At 36.3% G+C, this 18,543-nt stretch overlaps 1 protein-coding gene across 5 annotated transcripts in view; it reads right to left on the bottom strand.

Moving 5' to 3' along the window:
- LOC124594733 (phosphoinositide 3-kinase adapter protein 1) overlaps positions 1-18,543 on the bottom strand; it is a 477,024-nt gene that overhangs the window by 26,904 nt on the left and 431,577 nt on the right. For all 5 annotated transcript variants that reach the window (XM_047133105.1, XM_047133106.1, XM_047133104.1 and 2 more), the window contains exons 3-11: positions 18,298-18,533; positions 16,521-16,690; positions 16,136-16,280; positions 15,897-16,048; positions 13,926-14,052; positions 12,562-12,752; positions 12,310-12,379; positions 10,807-11,022; positions 6,313-6,465 (exon numbers count right to left, since the gene is read on the bottom strand). In XM_047133105.1, coding sequence (XP_046989061.1) covers positions 6,313-6,465; positions 10,807-11,022; positions 12,310-12,379; positions 12,562-12,752; positions 13,926-14,052; positions 15,897-16,048; positions 16,136-16,280; positions 16,521-16,690; positions 18,298-18,533 — 1,460 coding nt within the window. The remainder of the gene's footprint in view (positions 1-6,312; positions 6,466-10,806; positions 11,023-12,309; positions 12,380-12,561; positions 12,753-13,925; positions 14,053-15,896; positions 16,049-16,135; positions 16,281-16,520; positions 16,691-18,297; positions 18,534-18,543) is intronic.

The following is an 18,543-nucleotide window of genomic DNA, read 5'->3' as shown; positions in this document are numbered from 1 at the left end:
TAAGTGGCTCCAGAAAAATGTTACATCAATTATGTAAAACATCGTTCTAGAAAGAAAACTTCAATAGTAAAAGTGAAGGGGGCTGTTCAAGGGAAGATGAGTTGGAAACTATACATAAACGTAAGTCTTCATTCCTAATGCATTGGAACATAAACGGCCTAAATGCAACAATCCTCATGATAAAACCACAAAAATTGACGAGCTGCAAATCATTCTTTCACAAGGAAGAAATATCAGAGTCATTTGCCTAAACAAACACTGGCTCACGAAAGATTCAATCACAGTTTTAAATAAGTTAAACTATGTCAAAGCATATAAAAAAACTATTTAAGAAGGTTGCAAAATCAGCAAAGGAAATGGCAAATACTAAATTCATTAAAAAACACACAAATAAATCCAAGGCAGTATGGACAGTAGTCAAATCTGAACTTGGAATCAAACCTAGCAACCAGGAAATCTCTAAAATAAAGGTACAAGATAAAATAATTGTACATCCTGCTCAGGTATCAGAAAATTTTAATAAAGTCTTCATAAATGTAGCAAAATATGATGTCGATGTAGACTCTTATGAAGATAAGGTACATTTATTTGGCTCAAGTCAGAGCAAGAAAGAGGGCCTAATTAAATTTTACAAAGTAACAATAAAAGATGTAGAAAAAACTATACTACACCTAAAAAATAAAAATTCTGTGGGATCTGATGAAATACCTGCCAAAGTCATTACAGCAGCTACATAAAATAATTAATCAATCACTTGAAGGGTACTTTCCAGAATTTCTAAAATATGCAGAAGTCAAACCAGTATTTAAGAAAGGCTCCAAGGATGATTTGGTAAATTACCATCCAGTTTCCCTTCTTCCTGTGTTTTCTAAGATATTTGAAATGATTGTTGCAATTCAAATTCAAAATTTCTCCCACAAATACAATGTAATCTCAAAAAATCAATTTGTATTCTGTAAAGGCAAAAGTACAATTCATGCAATCAATGAATTTGTGACTAAGTAGTTCCACTTTGGACAAGTCACAAAAAGCTGCGGGAATCTTCTGTGACTTATCCAAAGCATTTGACTGCGTGAATCGCTCCTTACTATTATATAAAATGAAAAAATATGGAATTATGGGTAGTTCCTTACAGTGGTGTAAGTCGTATCTAATGGAGAGAAAGCAAATGGTTGTCATAACATGAAGCAAAGGGAAATACTACTTGAAATGGAGAACCATCTCACAGTGAGTATCACAAGGCTCAATTCTGGGCCCAATTCTCTTTCTTTTTTATGTAAATGACATACCCATAAATACAAATTATCATTCAGTTTTATTTTCTGATGACACATCAGTACTGGTACAAAATAAAAACACAGAAAAAATTCCTGAAAATGCCATAGAAACGCTGGAGAACCTAGATGTTTGGTACCATCTAAATGGCCTAAAGCTAAATATTTCAAAAACACAACCGATGCAATTTAAGACAAAACAGTCTCGAATAAATGATATTCACATTATGCACAGAAGCCAGGAGCTAAATGAAGCAGAGCATGTTACATTCATAGGAATGCAATTGGACAGAAACTAATCATGGTCCTCACACATAGAATATCTAAAAAATAAACTAAACAGCCTGGCATTTGCGTTGGTGTCCATCTTAGCCAATGTCACTAGTATAGACACAAATAAGTAGTATACCGTGGTTACTTTGAGTCAGTAGTGAGACACGGTATTGTCTTCTGGGGGAATGCTAGCAACATGACAAAAATATTAACTTTGCAGAAAAAAATTATCAGAAACATATGCAGTGCAAAGCCAAGAGAATCTTGTCAGCCATTATTAAGATATCTTAAGATAATAAGCGTTCCCTCATTGTATCTGTATGAAACAATTCTTTTCGCAAATAATAACCCTAAACTCTTTTTGTCAAATAATTTCCAGCATAGTTCTGAAACTAAAAACAAAGAAAGCTTCATGCTGCCTACAGAAAGGCTTAATCTTTTTGCACAGACTCCACAATATATGGGAATGAAAGTATACAATAAACTGAAAGACACAAATTTTAGAAAGGTCCAAACTGAGGCAGTAAAATGAGAATTGTATAGCACCCTGGTGCAGAAATGTTATTACTCTGTTGATGAATTTTTTAATGATCTGACCATCTGAGCTGGATAAAAACAATAATAATAAATAATATTCAGATTTTATTGTGATTATAGAAAAATATTGTATTTCATGTATAATTTACCATAGTTATAAGCTGACGAGTCTCCTGTACATACAATCAATTATTTAACTTGTATGTAATGGGACAATAAAATTCTGATTCTACAATAATAATCTATGGAAACAAAGAAATATTTCATTCTCCCTGTGATGAAGACTCCATGTGACCACATCTGTCAATGTGAATCAACTGCATTGGTTGTAAAGCTCTTGAACCAATACGATTGAGTGGCAGTCTGGTTTGCTTCACTTGGAGACATGTGATGAACGGGCTAGGTTCTTTGCTACTTGCAGAAGACAAGCTTACAGCCTTAGTACACTCTGATAGGTTATTTACACCTTTAGAATTCATATACATCATGTGCAATGAAACAGTATAATGCCACTTAAATTATGAGGAGATGTTATATTAAAGTCATTTCTGTGTGTGTATTTAATCAATACAGGTTACTTATAAATGCTGCTGAACACAAACATACCCTCCCTCTTGTGTATGTCACAACCATTATGCCTAAAATTTAGTTGGTGTCTATTTTTAACCATCACAGTAACTACAGAAGACAAGCATCAAGTTTTGATTAGTTAGTTAGTTTCATGTTCCATAGATCAATTCGCATGATAAATCACAATGTTGTGGAATGAGTCATTTTACAATCAGATCCAAAATTAATTTGTGAACATGGGTACATGTTGAAAACTTGTAAGCGGTGTCCCAATTCCCCTCCCCCTGCCCCTCCCTGATGTGAGTTAGTAATCCTACCCATGGCTTTTTACTCATTACAAAAGGAGTTGTCAAGAGGAAACTTTTTCAGTTTGTTTTTAGATTTTACTTTGATGCCTGTAATATTTTATATCCCCAGGTAACAGACCAGCATTGTGCACCCCTTTTTGTGCTAAAGACAACTGTAATGTGGCATAGTGAATGTCAGTTTATCTTCTGGTACTGCAGTTATGTACATCACTGTTCTTTTTGAACTGTATTTGATTATTTACACCGAACTTCGTGTGGGAATAAATATACTGTGGAACAGTAGTCAGAATGGCCAGCTCCTTAAACAGATGCCTACCAGTAAGCATCACATATTATTCTTACAGAACATTTTTTAACAACAAAGATTTTCTTTCTTAAAGATCAGTTACCCCACAACGTTATTCCAAATAACATAACTGAATGAAAATAACCGAAATATGTCAACTTCCTTATTTGTCTTCCCCCAAAATTTGATATGATTCTAAGTACAACTGTGGCTGAACTAAGTTTTTTTTAGAATTTCAAAATGTAATTTTTACAGTATAAATTCTCATCAATATGGGCACACAACATTTTTGATGTTTCCACCCTATTTTTTATTTCCTCACTATGTGTTATACCTATCATTGGTGTAGTATCCCTCCCCCTTCCCCAAGATGTGCAGAACTGAATATGTTATCTCTTTTTAAAATTGAGAGTCAGACCATTTGCAGGAAACCAGTCACCGACACTTTTAAGAACCTTGTTTACCATTTCTCCTGTTTCTGTTCATATGCTTGGATTGGTTGCAATACTAGTGTCATCTCCAAAAAGAACTAATTCTGCTTGTTTTGTATTAGACAGGAGACTGTTTACACATGTTAAGAAGATAGCGGACCTGAGACTGAGCCTGGGGAACCTTATACATGATTTCTCCCCAGTCGGAATAATGTCCCTTTTGTATATTTTTGCCTTTTTTGGTTAAATATGACATCCATTGGGTGGCTTCAGCATCATTCCCATAAAAGTTCAGTTTATCTAGGGGAATATTGCCTTAGATGGGTTGCAGAAAATACCAAGTGGTACTATGCATTACATACTTCAGGTAAGACTAAGCTTATTGTATGGGAATAAAACTTTAGTCCTCTATTGGAAATACCATCAAAACCAGAAGAATTTTATTCTTGAGAGTATAAATGATTTTCTTAGTTTCAAAAGGAGAAGTTGGTGATATATTCATAAGATTTTTTAAAATACTGCTCTGATTTTTCTGTTGAACTGTTTGTCCCTACAATTTCTACTATAATTCAGAAATGATTGTTATATATAAAATCAAAGATGAGGTGACTTACCGAACGAAAGCGCTGGCAGGTCGATAGACACACAAACAAACACAAACATACACACAAAATTCAAGCTTTCGCAACAAACTGTTGCCTCATCAGGAAAGAGGGAAGGAGAGGGGAAGACGAAAGGAAGTGGGTTTTAAGGGAGAGGGTAAGGAGTCATTCCAATCCCGGGAGCGGAAAGACTTACCTTAGGGGAAAGAAGGACAGGTATACACTCGCACACACGCACATATCCATCCACACATACAGACACAAGCAGACATATTTAAAGACAAAGAGTTTGGGCAGAGATGTCAGTCGAGGCAGAAGTGTAGAGGCAAAGAAGTTGTTGAAAGACAGGTGAGGTATGAGTGGCGGCAACTTGAAATTAGCGGAGATTGAGGCCTGGCGGATGACGAGAAGAGAGGATATACTGAAGGGCAAGTTCCCATCTCCGGAGTTCGGATAGGTTGGTGTTGGTGGGAAGTATCCAGATAACCCGGACGGTGTAACACTGTGCCAAGATGTGCTGGCTGTGCACCAAGGCATGTTTAGCCATGATTGTTAAATATATTTGCTACCTGTGATTCACCATTCATAGACCTTCCATTCAATTCAATAAAGATATCCAAGTTTGTTCTCCAAATTACTAATTTCTGACATTACGTGGATGATCCTTAATTTTTTAACAGCCTTTTTATAGTGTGCATACAACACATCTCTTAATTGAATTATTCTGTTTCCATCACCATTCGATATCAGATTGACATTTCCTAGACTTTCTACAGGAAGCAATGTCTTGCTGGCAACAGTATCACAGGTACTGATGGGTTTACATACATCATATATCCAGTTGCATTGCTTTGCCATGTGCTAGAGACATTTGAGACTCATATCACATGTCTGAATTCATTGAATTTGAACAAGCCATAAAGCCTTTGATAAATATTTTATCTTCTGGAGATTTATTTGTCTTTTACTTCTGTTTGATTGTCTGGAAATGTGGCTGTATTTGTTACAACTGAAGCACCATGACTCCTTATTACCTTTTCATGTGTTTTGCTTGTGCACCTGTTTTCCTAGAACAGGCCATTTTCCCATGAAAAGAGCAGGTCTCTCCATGTCTTTTACTTATTATAAAAGCATTTTTTTTTTTTTTTTGTACATTCTACATGGAACCATATTCCTGAGATATTAATCCCATCATAATTAGATTGTATGTTTCAGGATTACTGGCCAATGTGACTGTTGCCACCTATCACTGGCATCAAATTTAATATTTCTTAAGTTATGAGCAGATGACACAATTTTGTTCATGTACTCTTCAACACTTTTGCATTATTTGAAACCAGTGGTAATGAGGCCCTTCAGTAATGCCTGTCATCTGTTTAAACCATTGTCATCAAAAGCTTGTTCCAATTTCTTCCAGATCTGCTTAACAGTAGGTGCATGTCATATGTGCATGTAACTGATTATATCCTGTAACAAAATCAACCTCAAAGTTGCCATAACTTCTTTCTTTGGATTAGCGTTGATACCACACACACAGTCTCAAAGTTTGTCATGTTCTAAGTTAACTTGTACTGAGAACTTTCAACTTGCATAACTATCATGTCTGGTGAGTTCCTCAACATGGAATTGGTTTTGACTGGAACTTTACATCTCTTTGTTTTAAATACAGGGAAAAATAAAGAGTAACAGTCAATATATACAATAAATGAAGTTATGTTGTTTGCACTAATTCAAAAGACTTTTCACTGATCTTTTAATCACTTATTGCATCAGTAACTCCAGAACACAAGCAACCACCCTCTGCTACCACGAAGGAAATTTTGTGTTGTTATTTGCAATACAGCAAAAGCCTTCTTCAACTTTAAGCTCAACAACATAAAAACTGTAACTCCAAAGATCATACACAATTCAGAATGTATCTCCCAGTCAATTAACATTTATATATATTCTTTGATTTCATGAGCAACTCCAAGAGTATATAACAATTTGCGTTCCAACATCTAACACAGAGCATATATTTGTTTGTATTACCTGTCCTTGACTTATCCTCTGAACCATTCATCTGATCCAAATGATGCACACTTGTATTTTCACTACTCATAGGTGAAGGAGATTGGTTGTGAGTCCTAGTGGGTGAAACAGTAAGTTCTTGACTATTTTTTAGATGAATACTGTTTGGTGAACCTGTAAACAGTAAAGTAGGTCATGCAATACTACATTATTGCACACAAGTACATGTGAGAAGGCTTCAACTCAAAACATCAATGGCACATTTAAGGTCAAACAAGAAGCTCATGGTAAAAAGAGATATGCTGTATCATACCATGTGAAGTATAAAGGACTTCCACACAGAGCCTCTCAGAAGATTAACTACATAATTTGATAAGCACCATCTAATGATGTTTTTATTACTTCATGGAATCTGGTTTATGAAATTTTGTAAAGAATTTTATGCAAATTCCTATTTTTAGCATCTTTTCCAAATAAATCACTCTCATGCTTTCATTTATTACATGCCTCCTGGTCTGTAATTTCAAAGCTGTTTTTTAAGAATTCTCCTTCACTCACAATAGTTTATCAATATCTTACACTTTATTTCATTTCCTCTTTCACTTACATGAAAGTTGTGGTGCATCTTTCTAATAATTTTACTGACACTGTTTACAGAACCTAGTTTTCCTATCATAATCTGCAGACTTTTTTATATGTAAAGGTGAAAGTTAAAGCACTGATACCTAACACAGATGTTTGATATTATCTGGCTATTCTGGGCACAACAAGTATCAGTGTTCACCCAATAGAATCTCTATTTAGGATAACATACTGTGATGTAAAACATCAGTATATCTAATGACTCTGATCCGTTGTTTTCAATGTGTTATTTCAAATATACATGCCTTTAAAATCTACTCTAGTAGATGGGAAAAAGTCAATTCTGGTCTTCAGTATATGCTGCAGAATTAAGCAAGGAATTTATATTTCTCATGTAATTATTTTTTTCTCTCTTACAGAATTATCTTCTGGTAATATTGCCAATGTAAATAAAGTATCCATTGAGGAAAAACAAGCAAAAAGAATATTGTGAACATTAGTTTTGTAGTGACTTCTCCAATGATCTAAGCATTCTTACAGTCATTTCCTCGTGATTTTACTCCTGAATGGTGTTTTCTGCTAATAATAAATGCAACTTTCCTTATAAATGTGATTCACACATCCACAGTACAAGACACAAGAATACTTTTCCTGAATAATTTGCCTCCTGGTCTAGAACTCTCAACAATTTCCGTATTTTGTTGCAAAGACTTTAATAAGTTTCCATCGTACATAAACTAAGAAACTGACATAATAAAAACTCAAAAGAAAATTTAAAGCATGTCTTAATAGCCACTCCTGTAAATTATCTCATTGTCTAGATTCAGTGATTGAAAACTCATGTTAGGTGTAAGGCAAGTAGCACTGTTGATTGTTAACAGGCCTTTACTCCTGCAAATTTATGTCACCTTTCTTTGATGAACAGGAATGTGATGATCAAAACATGAAGTTTGGTGTAGACTACATAATTGTTGATGTAACTGATGAAGCAGCAGGTTTTTAAAAAGTAGTGGCTTTCAAGCTAATTTTATTGTGCTAAAGTAAACTTATACCTACAACTACATACATACATACATACATAGCAAACCACTGTGTAAAGCATGGCAGAGTACTTAGCACATATTAGGGTTTCTTCCCATTCCAATCACATGTGGAGTGTGGGAAGAATGACAAGTTATGTGCCTCGGTGTGTGATGCAATTGGTCTAATTTAGTATTCACATCCCATATAGCAGCAACATGCAGGGGGCTGAATAATATCTCTAGATTCTTCATTTAAGTCGGCTTTCTCCGGATAATCTGCATTTATGTTCAAGAATCTGCAGATTCAGATCCATCAACATTTCTGTGACTCACACATTGGTAAAAAGAACCTGTGACCAATGTGTGCTGCCCTTCTTCGTATGTGTTCAATATCTCTTGTTATTGCTATCGGATATGGGTCCCACACATGGACAATATTCTAAAATGGGACATACAAGTGATTTTTAAGCAGTCTCCTTTGTACACTAACTGCATTTTCCAAGCACCCTGCAGATGACCCAAGTCTGACACCTGCCTTAACCATGGCCCTGTGATTATTCCACTTCAAATCCCAACAAATCATTACACCCATGTGTCTGTATAAGTTGACTGATTTTAAGTATGACGCACTTATAGTGTAGTCATAGGATACCAATATTTTTTGTTTTGGTAAGTGCACAGTTTCACATTTCTGTGCATTTAAAGCAAAGTGCCAATCTCTGCTCCACTTTGAAATTTTATCAAGCTCTCACTGAATATTTTTGCAGCTTTTTTCAGAGAGTAGCAGTACTTCAGTGAAGATAACGGGGTCATTATTACTACTGCCTACCACGTCATAATACAAACCATCAATAACTAGGGCCCCAGCACACATCCCTGGGTCATGCCTTAACTTCCTTCCACTTTTGTCAACGACTTCCCATCCAATAACTCGTTAACCAATCCACTAACTTTGTTTGGTACCCCTGAAGAGCAGTAGTAATAGCTTGTTGCTAATATAGTGTACAGATTTAGCTTCTAACAGCTGTTTCTTTTATTAACGTTTAACCTGATTTGTTCTACGTACCTCACTTTGTGATAGGATTGAGGGAAACAATAAATGAATGGATGGCTGTACAGATTAATGAATGAATGAATGTGCTGTATGTTGCAGTAATTTTCAGTTTCTATAAATGAAGAGTAGTGTCCTGTCATTCAGTTTCTCAAGATGAAATATTCACAGAATCGTTAATAATCACAATGGCTATGATTTTAATCAAATTGCATATTTAACAGTAAACACTACAGTGATTTTAACAAAATTGTAAACATTGTTTAACATCAGAATTCTTTTGTATATCTTTGTATACTACTAGTACAGTACATTTGTACCAATTCCTATTTTCAACCTTGAGTGAGAAGCACAAATGAAAACATGGTAAAATATCTTGAGTTTCACTTTGCTGTTATTCAGCATTTCAAAACCAATGTTGTGAACAAACTGCATTGCATGCTATATTTGTGTTACTGCCAACTACAATTAAAAAACAGAAATGTTTTAAGGGTGTTTAAGACACTATTATGGAATTCCATTATAGTTATCACACAATGACCTTCTGTCACCAGGCATCATTATCTTATAGTGATTAACACTGAAAGTACGGTATATCTTCTGTTTTTTTTACAATAACTTTCAAGGCAAATTGTAAAAGCCACTTGAGTCCCTGCCAGTATAGTTCACAATTCCTTATCCATAATTTCCAAACCACCAATTCCTTTTTATAAACTACTTTGTCCTTTGCTTCAAATATTTAATTTCTTTCCTTTGACTGTCACTGATGGCAGCTTGAGTTTTAGGAACATAAAATATCTGGATTTTTATGTGATTAAACAAATTTATGTGATGTATTGGGTTCAATATGGGTCTCCCCAAATAATAAATAAAGTAATTGGTTATGTCGTACCCAATGCAAATGCCACACACTAAAAAACAATATTTTTTTCTATGATAATGTTGCTTGCTTCTTCCTCCAAAGACACTAACATTTTATGTTCTTTGTATTGCAGGTATGATAAATAATCACTCATTGTTTGTAATAACTTTTATTTTTGTTTGTAACCAAACTTGTTTTACCTAATTGTTTCAGGCATCTTCAGTGACCTACAAAGCAAATCATTATTACTTGCTAGTGATTAATATTTTGATTTGAGGCATGACACCTAGGTGCAGATATTTTGTGTTTCACGAAAGCACTACATATATTATTGTAACTCTACAAAAAAAATGGCTCTGAGCACTATGGGACTCAACTGCTGAGGTCATTAGTCCCCTAGAACTTAGAACTAGTTAAACCTAACTAACCTAAGGACATCACAAACATCCATGCCCGAGGCAGGATTCGAACCTGCGACCGTAGCGGTCTTGCGGTTCCAGACTGCAGCGCCTTTAACCGCACGGCCACTTTGGCCGGCGTAACTCTACAATATGAGCACATGTAATCAAACCGTGCATGGTGCAAGTGCTTCCATGGCCAGCCCGGAGAGGTCGCCTCACAATCTATACAGAGGGCATAGGGAGTGTTGTGCTGTGCGTACAAAGCTAAATATAAGCCCGTGCACTTGGCCCTCAGCCTCACTTATGTTTACTTACTTAAGTGTGTAATCACCTAAGAGACTGTATATTGATGTGTACTAGAGTTATGAGACTCTACTATTCTATACCCCATTCAGTGTTATTGTGAATCTCTTCATGTAGAAGCAGAATAAAATTTGGTGTTACTTCAGAAATTGTGTTTGTACATTAAAACATATTAATCCATACCACTAGAAACTACAGAAGAATGACTGCAAATATTAATATTGTGATGTTTGGACACGCTTCTCTTTTTCTTACAAGAAGTGTTAGTTTTAGAAGAAAACAAACCTATATTACCTGAAGGATGCATTTCCATGTATCCTGCTATTTCATATTCAGGCTCTTCACTTTTACTGGCAGGTGAGTGGGAATTTTTGCTGTCATTTTGTTGGTTGTAGGGCCGTGCAGTTGGTGGAATTTGGTAATTTTGCTCCATGAGAGTGCGCGCTGATGGAGGTACCTGGTATGTTTCACTGAGGGGTCTTGGTCGCAGATAGTCTGTTTCCTCCTTTTCTGAAAGTAAATCATCATAATTAATCAACCAAAGGCAATTGGCTTCCCGAAAGTAAAGATTTTTTTTAAAATATGCCTTCCAAGCAAAAGCAAGTACACATGTGGTCAAACCCTAATGGAAACATTCAATTTTGTAATTAGATATTCTGCCATCTCTCCTTTACCAGATGAAAGGCCCTTTGATTATAAAAGGTAGTATTTCTGTCAACTTCTATTCATGTGTCTGCTACATATGAAATTTTGACTGGCACAATCACTTTATGAAACAAAGAAAGAAACCAGAACTTCAGCTGCATCTACATGAACAGAAATGGGCAAGCTGCACAGTAACTTTAGTATCATACACTAATCCGAGGTCTTGACAACAAAGTACAACAGGCTCTAAGAAGTGTAAGGGAGAGAAAAATGCAACATAAGGGCAACCAATTCAGAGATGAAAAAATAAATAAATGAAAAGTAGCTAGAAAATGAATTTCCCACCTGCTAAGTTCTGAAGCAAGGAGTTAGGGTTGGTATTTTGTCTAACTAATGAATAACAGAAGAATCTGTAAATGGCAATGGCAGATGTCAGTCTGTCTTTCCCATCAAAGTTCCATCTCCCAAGGCCTGGATCATTTTGATGGCTTAATAATGATACACCACAAAATATAAATGAAGATCATGCGCAGCTTCCCATATTTATCAATGTAAAGATTCTTCAAGATCTGATTTAGCAACTCAATTATTTCACATAATGCAGCAGAATTTGTGAGCTAACATGACTTCAAATTAACAAACCAGACATGAACACCATCCAAAAAAAAAAAAAAAAAAAAAAAAAAAGAGCTCATCAGTCCATCTCTACTAATCAGGTTGTTACTAGTTTCCAAAGGTAAGACAGTGTCAACACTCTTACTTTTGTATTAGTCTATCTGCAGTACTACATCACCTCCTAGGGGTAAATGATGGTCAGCAACTCTGTCTCATAGTTTATTAGAAAATGACAATCCTAGCTTTCAAAACTTATATGCTCTTACTTACGGAGAAAGGTGGGATACATTGGTGAAAAAGTTAGAAAAGGGAAATCAGTTCACTCAGACCCTAAGTTGAGAGGAACCATAAAATAAGAGGATGCCAGAAAGAGCAAAAGTGGTTCTAGTGACAGCGTTTGAAACTGCACCTCCCGAATGTAAGTACTGGCAGGAAATTCTGTCTCCTACTAATTTTGCAGTTTTCTCAATTGAATTCTCCTATTGACACAAATAATTACATAATGTTAACAAGAACCAATATATTATAGTAGCTTACCTCCTGATTTTGCCTTCTCTTCACTCATGATCTTGAGGTAGCTGTACATGCTGGTGAATTCTGTCATTTGCTTTCCAGTTGTGGAAAAGAAACAAAAATTCACATTATTGCCAAATGTAAACAAAGGGCTAAGAATTATTCTATAACTAGATTCATCATTTTCAACACATTCCAGACAACTGAAAACAGATGTAGAGGTGGAATAGAAGAATTAAAAATACCATGCATTTAAGATTATGTTGCAGATGCTACCATGTATCCTCTCAGAGTCTGGGCCAACTTGGAGTGGCCACCTCTGTCTGCCATCTCCGCAGGGGTAAGATCACACACATTGCGAATTATACATGCCTGCTCACCACCTGGGCAGTCGAGCAGTTGGCATGCTAATTTCTCCAAACCATATCTTGCAGCAAAATGTAGGAGTGTTGGATATTCTTCAGGACCTAAGGGGAAACATGCAAATTGTATTTACTATTGTCATTTTACTCTTGTTCTTATAGACTATTGTATCAGCACAGAGAGTGTTCAGTTTCTGCTACTCAATTAAGAAAACTTAAAATATCTAACATTGTTTCAAAGCAAAACAATCAGAAACAGAATATTTTTACAGCTTAAAAAATATGGTCTTCCTTCACTGGTGCATTGTGTTGTTGGTCAATCAACAAGAGATGTGATCATAGCCACCTATTAGAAATAGAAGGCAAGGTAATTGAATGATGGGGAGTCTCCAGACATGAGAAAAACTGAGTGCATGGAGAAATTACCTTGTAAACTAACTACAGCAACGTACCATTTATCAAACAAAAAGAGACACTATTTGAGTACCTCCAAGAAATGTATATAAAATTCCTCACAATTTTTATTTGTATGAAAGGATGTGTTTCCTCTTATGTGAGTTCATCAAACCCTGAAGAGTATCGCCTCAATAACAGAATGTAAATATTACATAAAGCTACATGTTCAAATGTCACAGCAATATACAGGTCTACGGATGTATAAAGTGCCAATCCCACTTTAACCATATCAAATACAGTTATTTTTGCATACTAGCGAAATAAAGCCTCTCACAAGAACAACCACCACGTAGTGCCTACACAAAATGATTTCAGGCCATAATTTTAATTATTGCTGCTATAATGAGAACAGGATTGCAAAAAGACTTTTCTAACATTTCATCCATCAACACTGGGGGAAGAAAAGGGTAAAGGAAGTTGAAAATGACCACAGACAGCTAGGCATGACAACAAAGGACATAAAAGATCACGAAAACTTAAGGTATGCCATCAACAAGCATATATTAGAAACTAGAAGAGAAAAGATGAAGACAGGTTGCAAGTAGACAGAGGAGTGAAAGAAGAAATAACACACATTAGGAGGATGTATGCCAGTTTTACAACTTTCCATCCACTTTGATACTGGTACATGGGATCCAACAAGGGTGGAGAGGATGGGGGTAACAGATAAACGATACATGCTGCACAATTCGCTTATGATTCTAAAGAGAGAAAACAAAATGTAATATAACAGAAGGCCTATTCAGGGGATGATGCACCACTAATTCTAATTTTATTTCAATTTCGAACAAGAAAAAGAATGTGTGATTTCTTTAAACTTACTAGAATGTGATCTGAGGTAGACATTTGCCCCATGCAGTAGATTAAAATGGGCAGGTACATTGCGCTGAAATGCTGCTACCAAAAAGTTGTCCAGATGTTCACGGTCACCAGGACTGAAGCCCAGTGTCTGTAAAAACAAATTAGATTACAGTAACAAATACTGTTGAAATAAGCTGTGTAGTTTCATTTTCTTCGGGTTATTTATGAGGCAATTGGAACCAGAAACATAAGAGTTCCCTCAACTTTGTACATGATTAAAAGAAAAATACTTGCAGTTAACACTGTCTATAGAGTTCTGATTTTCTTTTCAACAAATAATAGCTTAATATGCATGTATATCTACTTATTTTCCTTGGTGATGAAGTCATTAGAGAAGGTAAACAAGCTCGGATAGAGGGAGGAAATCTGCCACGCATTTTCAAAGGAACTACCCCAGCCCTCAGCTTAAGCAATTTAGGGAGAATGTGGAAAACTTAAAGCGAGGTGGTCAGATTGAAATTTCGACTGCCATCCTCCTGCCTTAACCTCTGTGACACTACACTTGGTTAAGAAGGACAATATGTAACTCAACATATTTCTTTGTAGTCTCTCAACACTAGCCCAACACTATGCCCCACTAAGAGAGGTGCAGGAAGATGGGTACAAATGGTTCAAATGGCTCTAAGCACTATGGGGCTTAAATGTGAGGTCATCAGTTCCCTAGACTTAGAACAACTTAAACCTAACTAACCTAAGGACATCACACACATCAATGCCCGAGGCAGGATTTGAACCTGCGACCACAGCAGCAGCGCGGTTCCAGACTGAAGGGCCTAGAACCGCTCGGCCACAGCGGCCGGCAGAGATGGGGACTCAAGTTAAGATACTATGGAGCAATAGACCAGGTTGTTTACTTTCCAATGGTATCAGTGGCTCTACTAGCATTCTTCCATCATAGAATACATAAATATTGTGGTGTAAGTTTATTCCTTGGGCGTCATTATTACATAATGCAGCTGAATTTTACATATAAAATAACAATACAGTATTAGTTTTGACTGTTAGTTCCTCACAATGGTGAAACAGGAAATTGTTATGATGTAGGTATATCAATTATATCTAATATGGTAAGAAAATTATTCAGTAATGTTGTCATGATAAAACATAAGTTCCCAAGCAAACCTTATGTTGGTAACAATGTTGTGTTAAGAAATATCCCTGCATAAACTGCTAAGGTTGCACATGTCTTGTTGGATGTCTGCAGCACTCACTGTTCTGTGATAATTTGGTCAGGCAATCACCAAAGTTTCACTAACCTAACATTTTCCAGAAACATGAACTCCATGACTTTTTTTTAACAAGAAACATGTTTTGCAGGTACTTCACATGCTCTCACTCTTGGCCAAACAATTACATGCTGCTAATTTTAAACTAAAGGGTAACTAGATAAACAAAATTACAACCAGCTGAATGATTTCTAACTGTTAGAACCTCTGAAAATGTTATGAGCCAACTCCCAAGCATCCTCCAAGAAAAAATCAGTGTTGGAGTACATTCATACTTCCAATCGAAATGTAAGAAAAAAAATTTTGCACCGAGGCAATGGAGTGTCTTGTTATAAATAATGTTAACCAAATAATTATTGACAGAGTTACAGCCTGTAGAATTTCCTGACATCAAAATCTGAGGAATGTGAGAAACTGGTATTTTCATCAGGGTGAGGTCACAGCTCGCAGTTATCATCATTCACTCTTCATAACGTTCCCCAATTACTGGATCTCTTAACATGTCAACATTAGCTGGTTGTCTTACTTGGTTGTTCTTAAAGTCCAGTGTGACTTTTTGAGCCCCTGCCCCTCTGAATACACATATGTATTAAAGAGATGTCTAGACACTGACCCTCTGCAGTGACAATATACAATACAGAACACTGAAATTCAATCACTTACACTATTCCTCAGATTATTAATCTGAATTCAATCTAATACTTACCTGGCACATGAACTCCAAAGGATTATCAGAAGATCGCAGAATCTGATCAAGTTGCCTCATCTTACTTTCACATTTCAGCAAGTGCCCACCCAAGGACTGGCCATTCTTTTCAACATATATGGTTACCAACATGGATACCTCAAGGCAGCTTTCTGTAAACAGAGTTTTACGAGTTATTACTTTTCTTTAATTGTGTAGTTAGAGGAAAATGCCACAGTGAATAATAAAGAGGCAAATACCTGGTAGCTGGAAGTAGACTGCATATGGATTTTTCCTAGACACAGTGGCAATTTGTAATCGTTCACCATTCTTGTCAACACTGACATTCACTTTATCATCTTCCCCCAGTGGTTCATTGAGAAGCACAAGGACCTTACTCTGCCGCTAATAAAGAACAATGTGGATTTAGAATTTAAACACAGGGCATCTTAAACAATTGCACGCTTTCAGGAGTGACAATTTCTTCTTTCTATATCATACATACAACTATATGTTAATACCACAACAGTCTATTTCTATACTAATTTCACCATTTGACTGGAGAACTGGTTTAAAATAACTATGCCATCTTACTAATAGCTTTTTCTAAGATATTTTAACAATTACTCTAATAAGGATATGTACCTCTTTTACTTTCTTTGGATGCAAAGAAAACTGCGCTTTTTCACCATGTTTTCGTTGCTGTCGTGACGCTCTGGACAGAATTCCCATCGCTGTATCCAGCAAATTTCTGACAAATACTTCATCCTGGTCCTTCACTGTCATTTTCCTCCACTGCAGGTATGAAATTAGTGCTAAAGCGGAAAAATCAGTATAATCGCCTGTCAGTTGACACCTTTCCATGGATAAGCAAACACCAAAGAAAAAAACAATTCTGAACAGACATTGGGCCTAATTCTCACATGACAGTCAATAAACGCTAAGAAACATATAGAAGAAACAAAATTCAAGTTTCTGAACTCTTTACTAAGCATCAGGGTTTTAAGATGTGTAAATGCAATGGGGACAATTTCAGTGACATTAACTGAAGGTTGTACTGGTACTGATCAATTTTTCTAAAAAAATTTAAAGCAAATTATTAAATAATAATTGTTAACTTGCCACCTAAATCATATAATTGTGTAATAACATCCAATATAATAGAGGGAAACATTCCACACGGGAAAAATATATTTAAAAACAAAGATGATGTGACTTACCATACGAAAGCGCTGGCAGGTCGATAGAAACACGAACAGACACATACATACACACAAAATTCAAGCTTTCGCAATGAACTGTTGCCTCATCAGGAAAGAGGGAAGGAGAGGGAAAGACGAAAGGAAATGGGTTTTAAGGGAGAGGGTAAGGAGTCATTCCAATCCCAGGAGCGAAAAGACTTTAAAGACTTTAAAGACTTTAAAGTCTTTAAATATGTCTGCTTGTGTCTGTATATGTGTGGATGGATATGTGTGTGTGTGCGAGTGCATACCCGTCCTTCTTTCCCCCTAAGGTAAGTCTTTCCGCTCCTGGGATTGGAATGACTCCTTACCCTCTCCCTTAAAACCCACTTCCTTTCGTCTTTCCCTCTCCTTCCCTCTTTCCTGATGAGGCAACAGTTCGTTGCGAAAGCTTGAATTTTGTGTGTATGTATGTGTCTGTTCGTGTTTCTATCGACCTGCCAGCGCTTTCGTATGGTAAGTCACATCATCTTTGTTTTTAAATATGTAATAACATCCATTTTGACAATGATGATATTACTAGGTAAGCTCATTAGAGCAACTGCATTTAATTTTAAATTCTAATTTCCCAAGTGACAGTAATACTCATTTGTACTATCGACATGACTGATGAAGCACTATGAACAAACACATATTAACTTTTCTGAAAAGATCAACCGTTTCCCTTTATTTATAGGCATGACCAGTTTCTCAGCATTTTAGCTGAATCATCTGGTGCAATAAAATCAGGTCATGTTCAGATCGAAAAAAGAGAGTCGGATATAACCCAGTATTCATATGCAGCAAATTTTCACTAAGTAGCAGATGTCAAAATTAAAATCATATTCACTCCTTCTGTCATACCATGAGTAACACCTCACCAGGTACTGTTACTCATGATATCATGGGAGCGTTCTGTGTGATTTTAATTCTGACATCTTCCTCTTTTTTCGATCTGAATATAACTTTATTTATTACAGCTAAAATGGTGCAAAACTTGCTGTACCTATAAACAAAGGACTTAAAGCTGAAGTGCTCTTATCTTCTCAAAATGACATACCCAGGATGTGGCTGCTCTGACTTCAAAGTTTGATGCATACATATTAACCTGTCTTATATACTATCGTCAAAGTGAATAGCTAGCTGGAAATTATGGCTAAGAACTTCCCATATACTGATTCCGGCAGAATGCTCCAGCTTACCTGCACGATGCTGCTCAGTAACGGACGACTCCTCCACACCTAGCAACAGTGCGACAACCCGCTCTGGCTGCAGCAGGCGGCCAAGTGCTGTGCTTGGGCCTGGATGGTTGTACACATGGTCAAGCAGCTTTGAGCACATCACCACCACCTGCAGTTTCACTCGCACCATCTTCTCCTCAAGTGCTGGAGGAGGCCGGGAAGCACCAGCTATCTCTTCAATCCCCACACATAGGACTCTGGAATAAT

The sequence above is a fragment of the Schistocerca americana genome, chromosome 2 (genome assembly GCF_021461395.2).
Source record: "Schistocerca americana isolate TAMUIC-IGC-003095 chromosome 2, iqSchAmer2.1, whole genome shotgun sequence".
Classification (NCBI taxonomy): Eukaryota; Metazoa; Arthropoda; class Insecta; order Orthoptera; family Acrididae; genus Schistocerca; species Schistocerca americana.
This window is presented reverse-complemented; position numbering and strand designations above follow the sequence as displayed.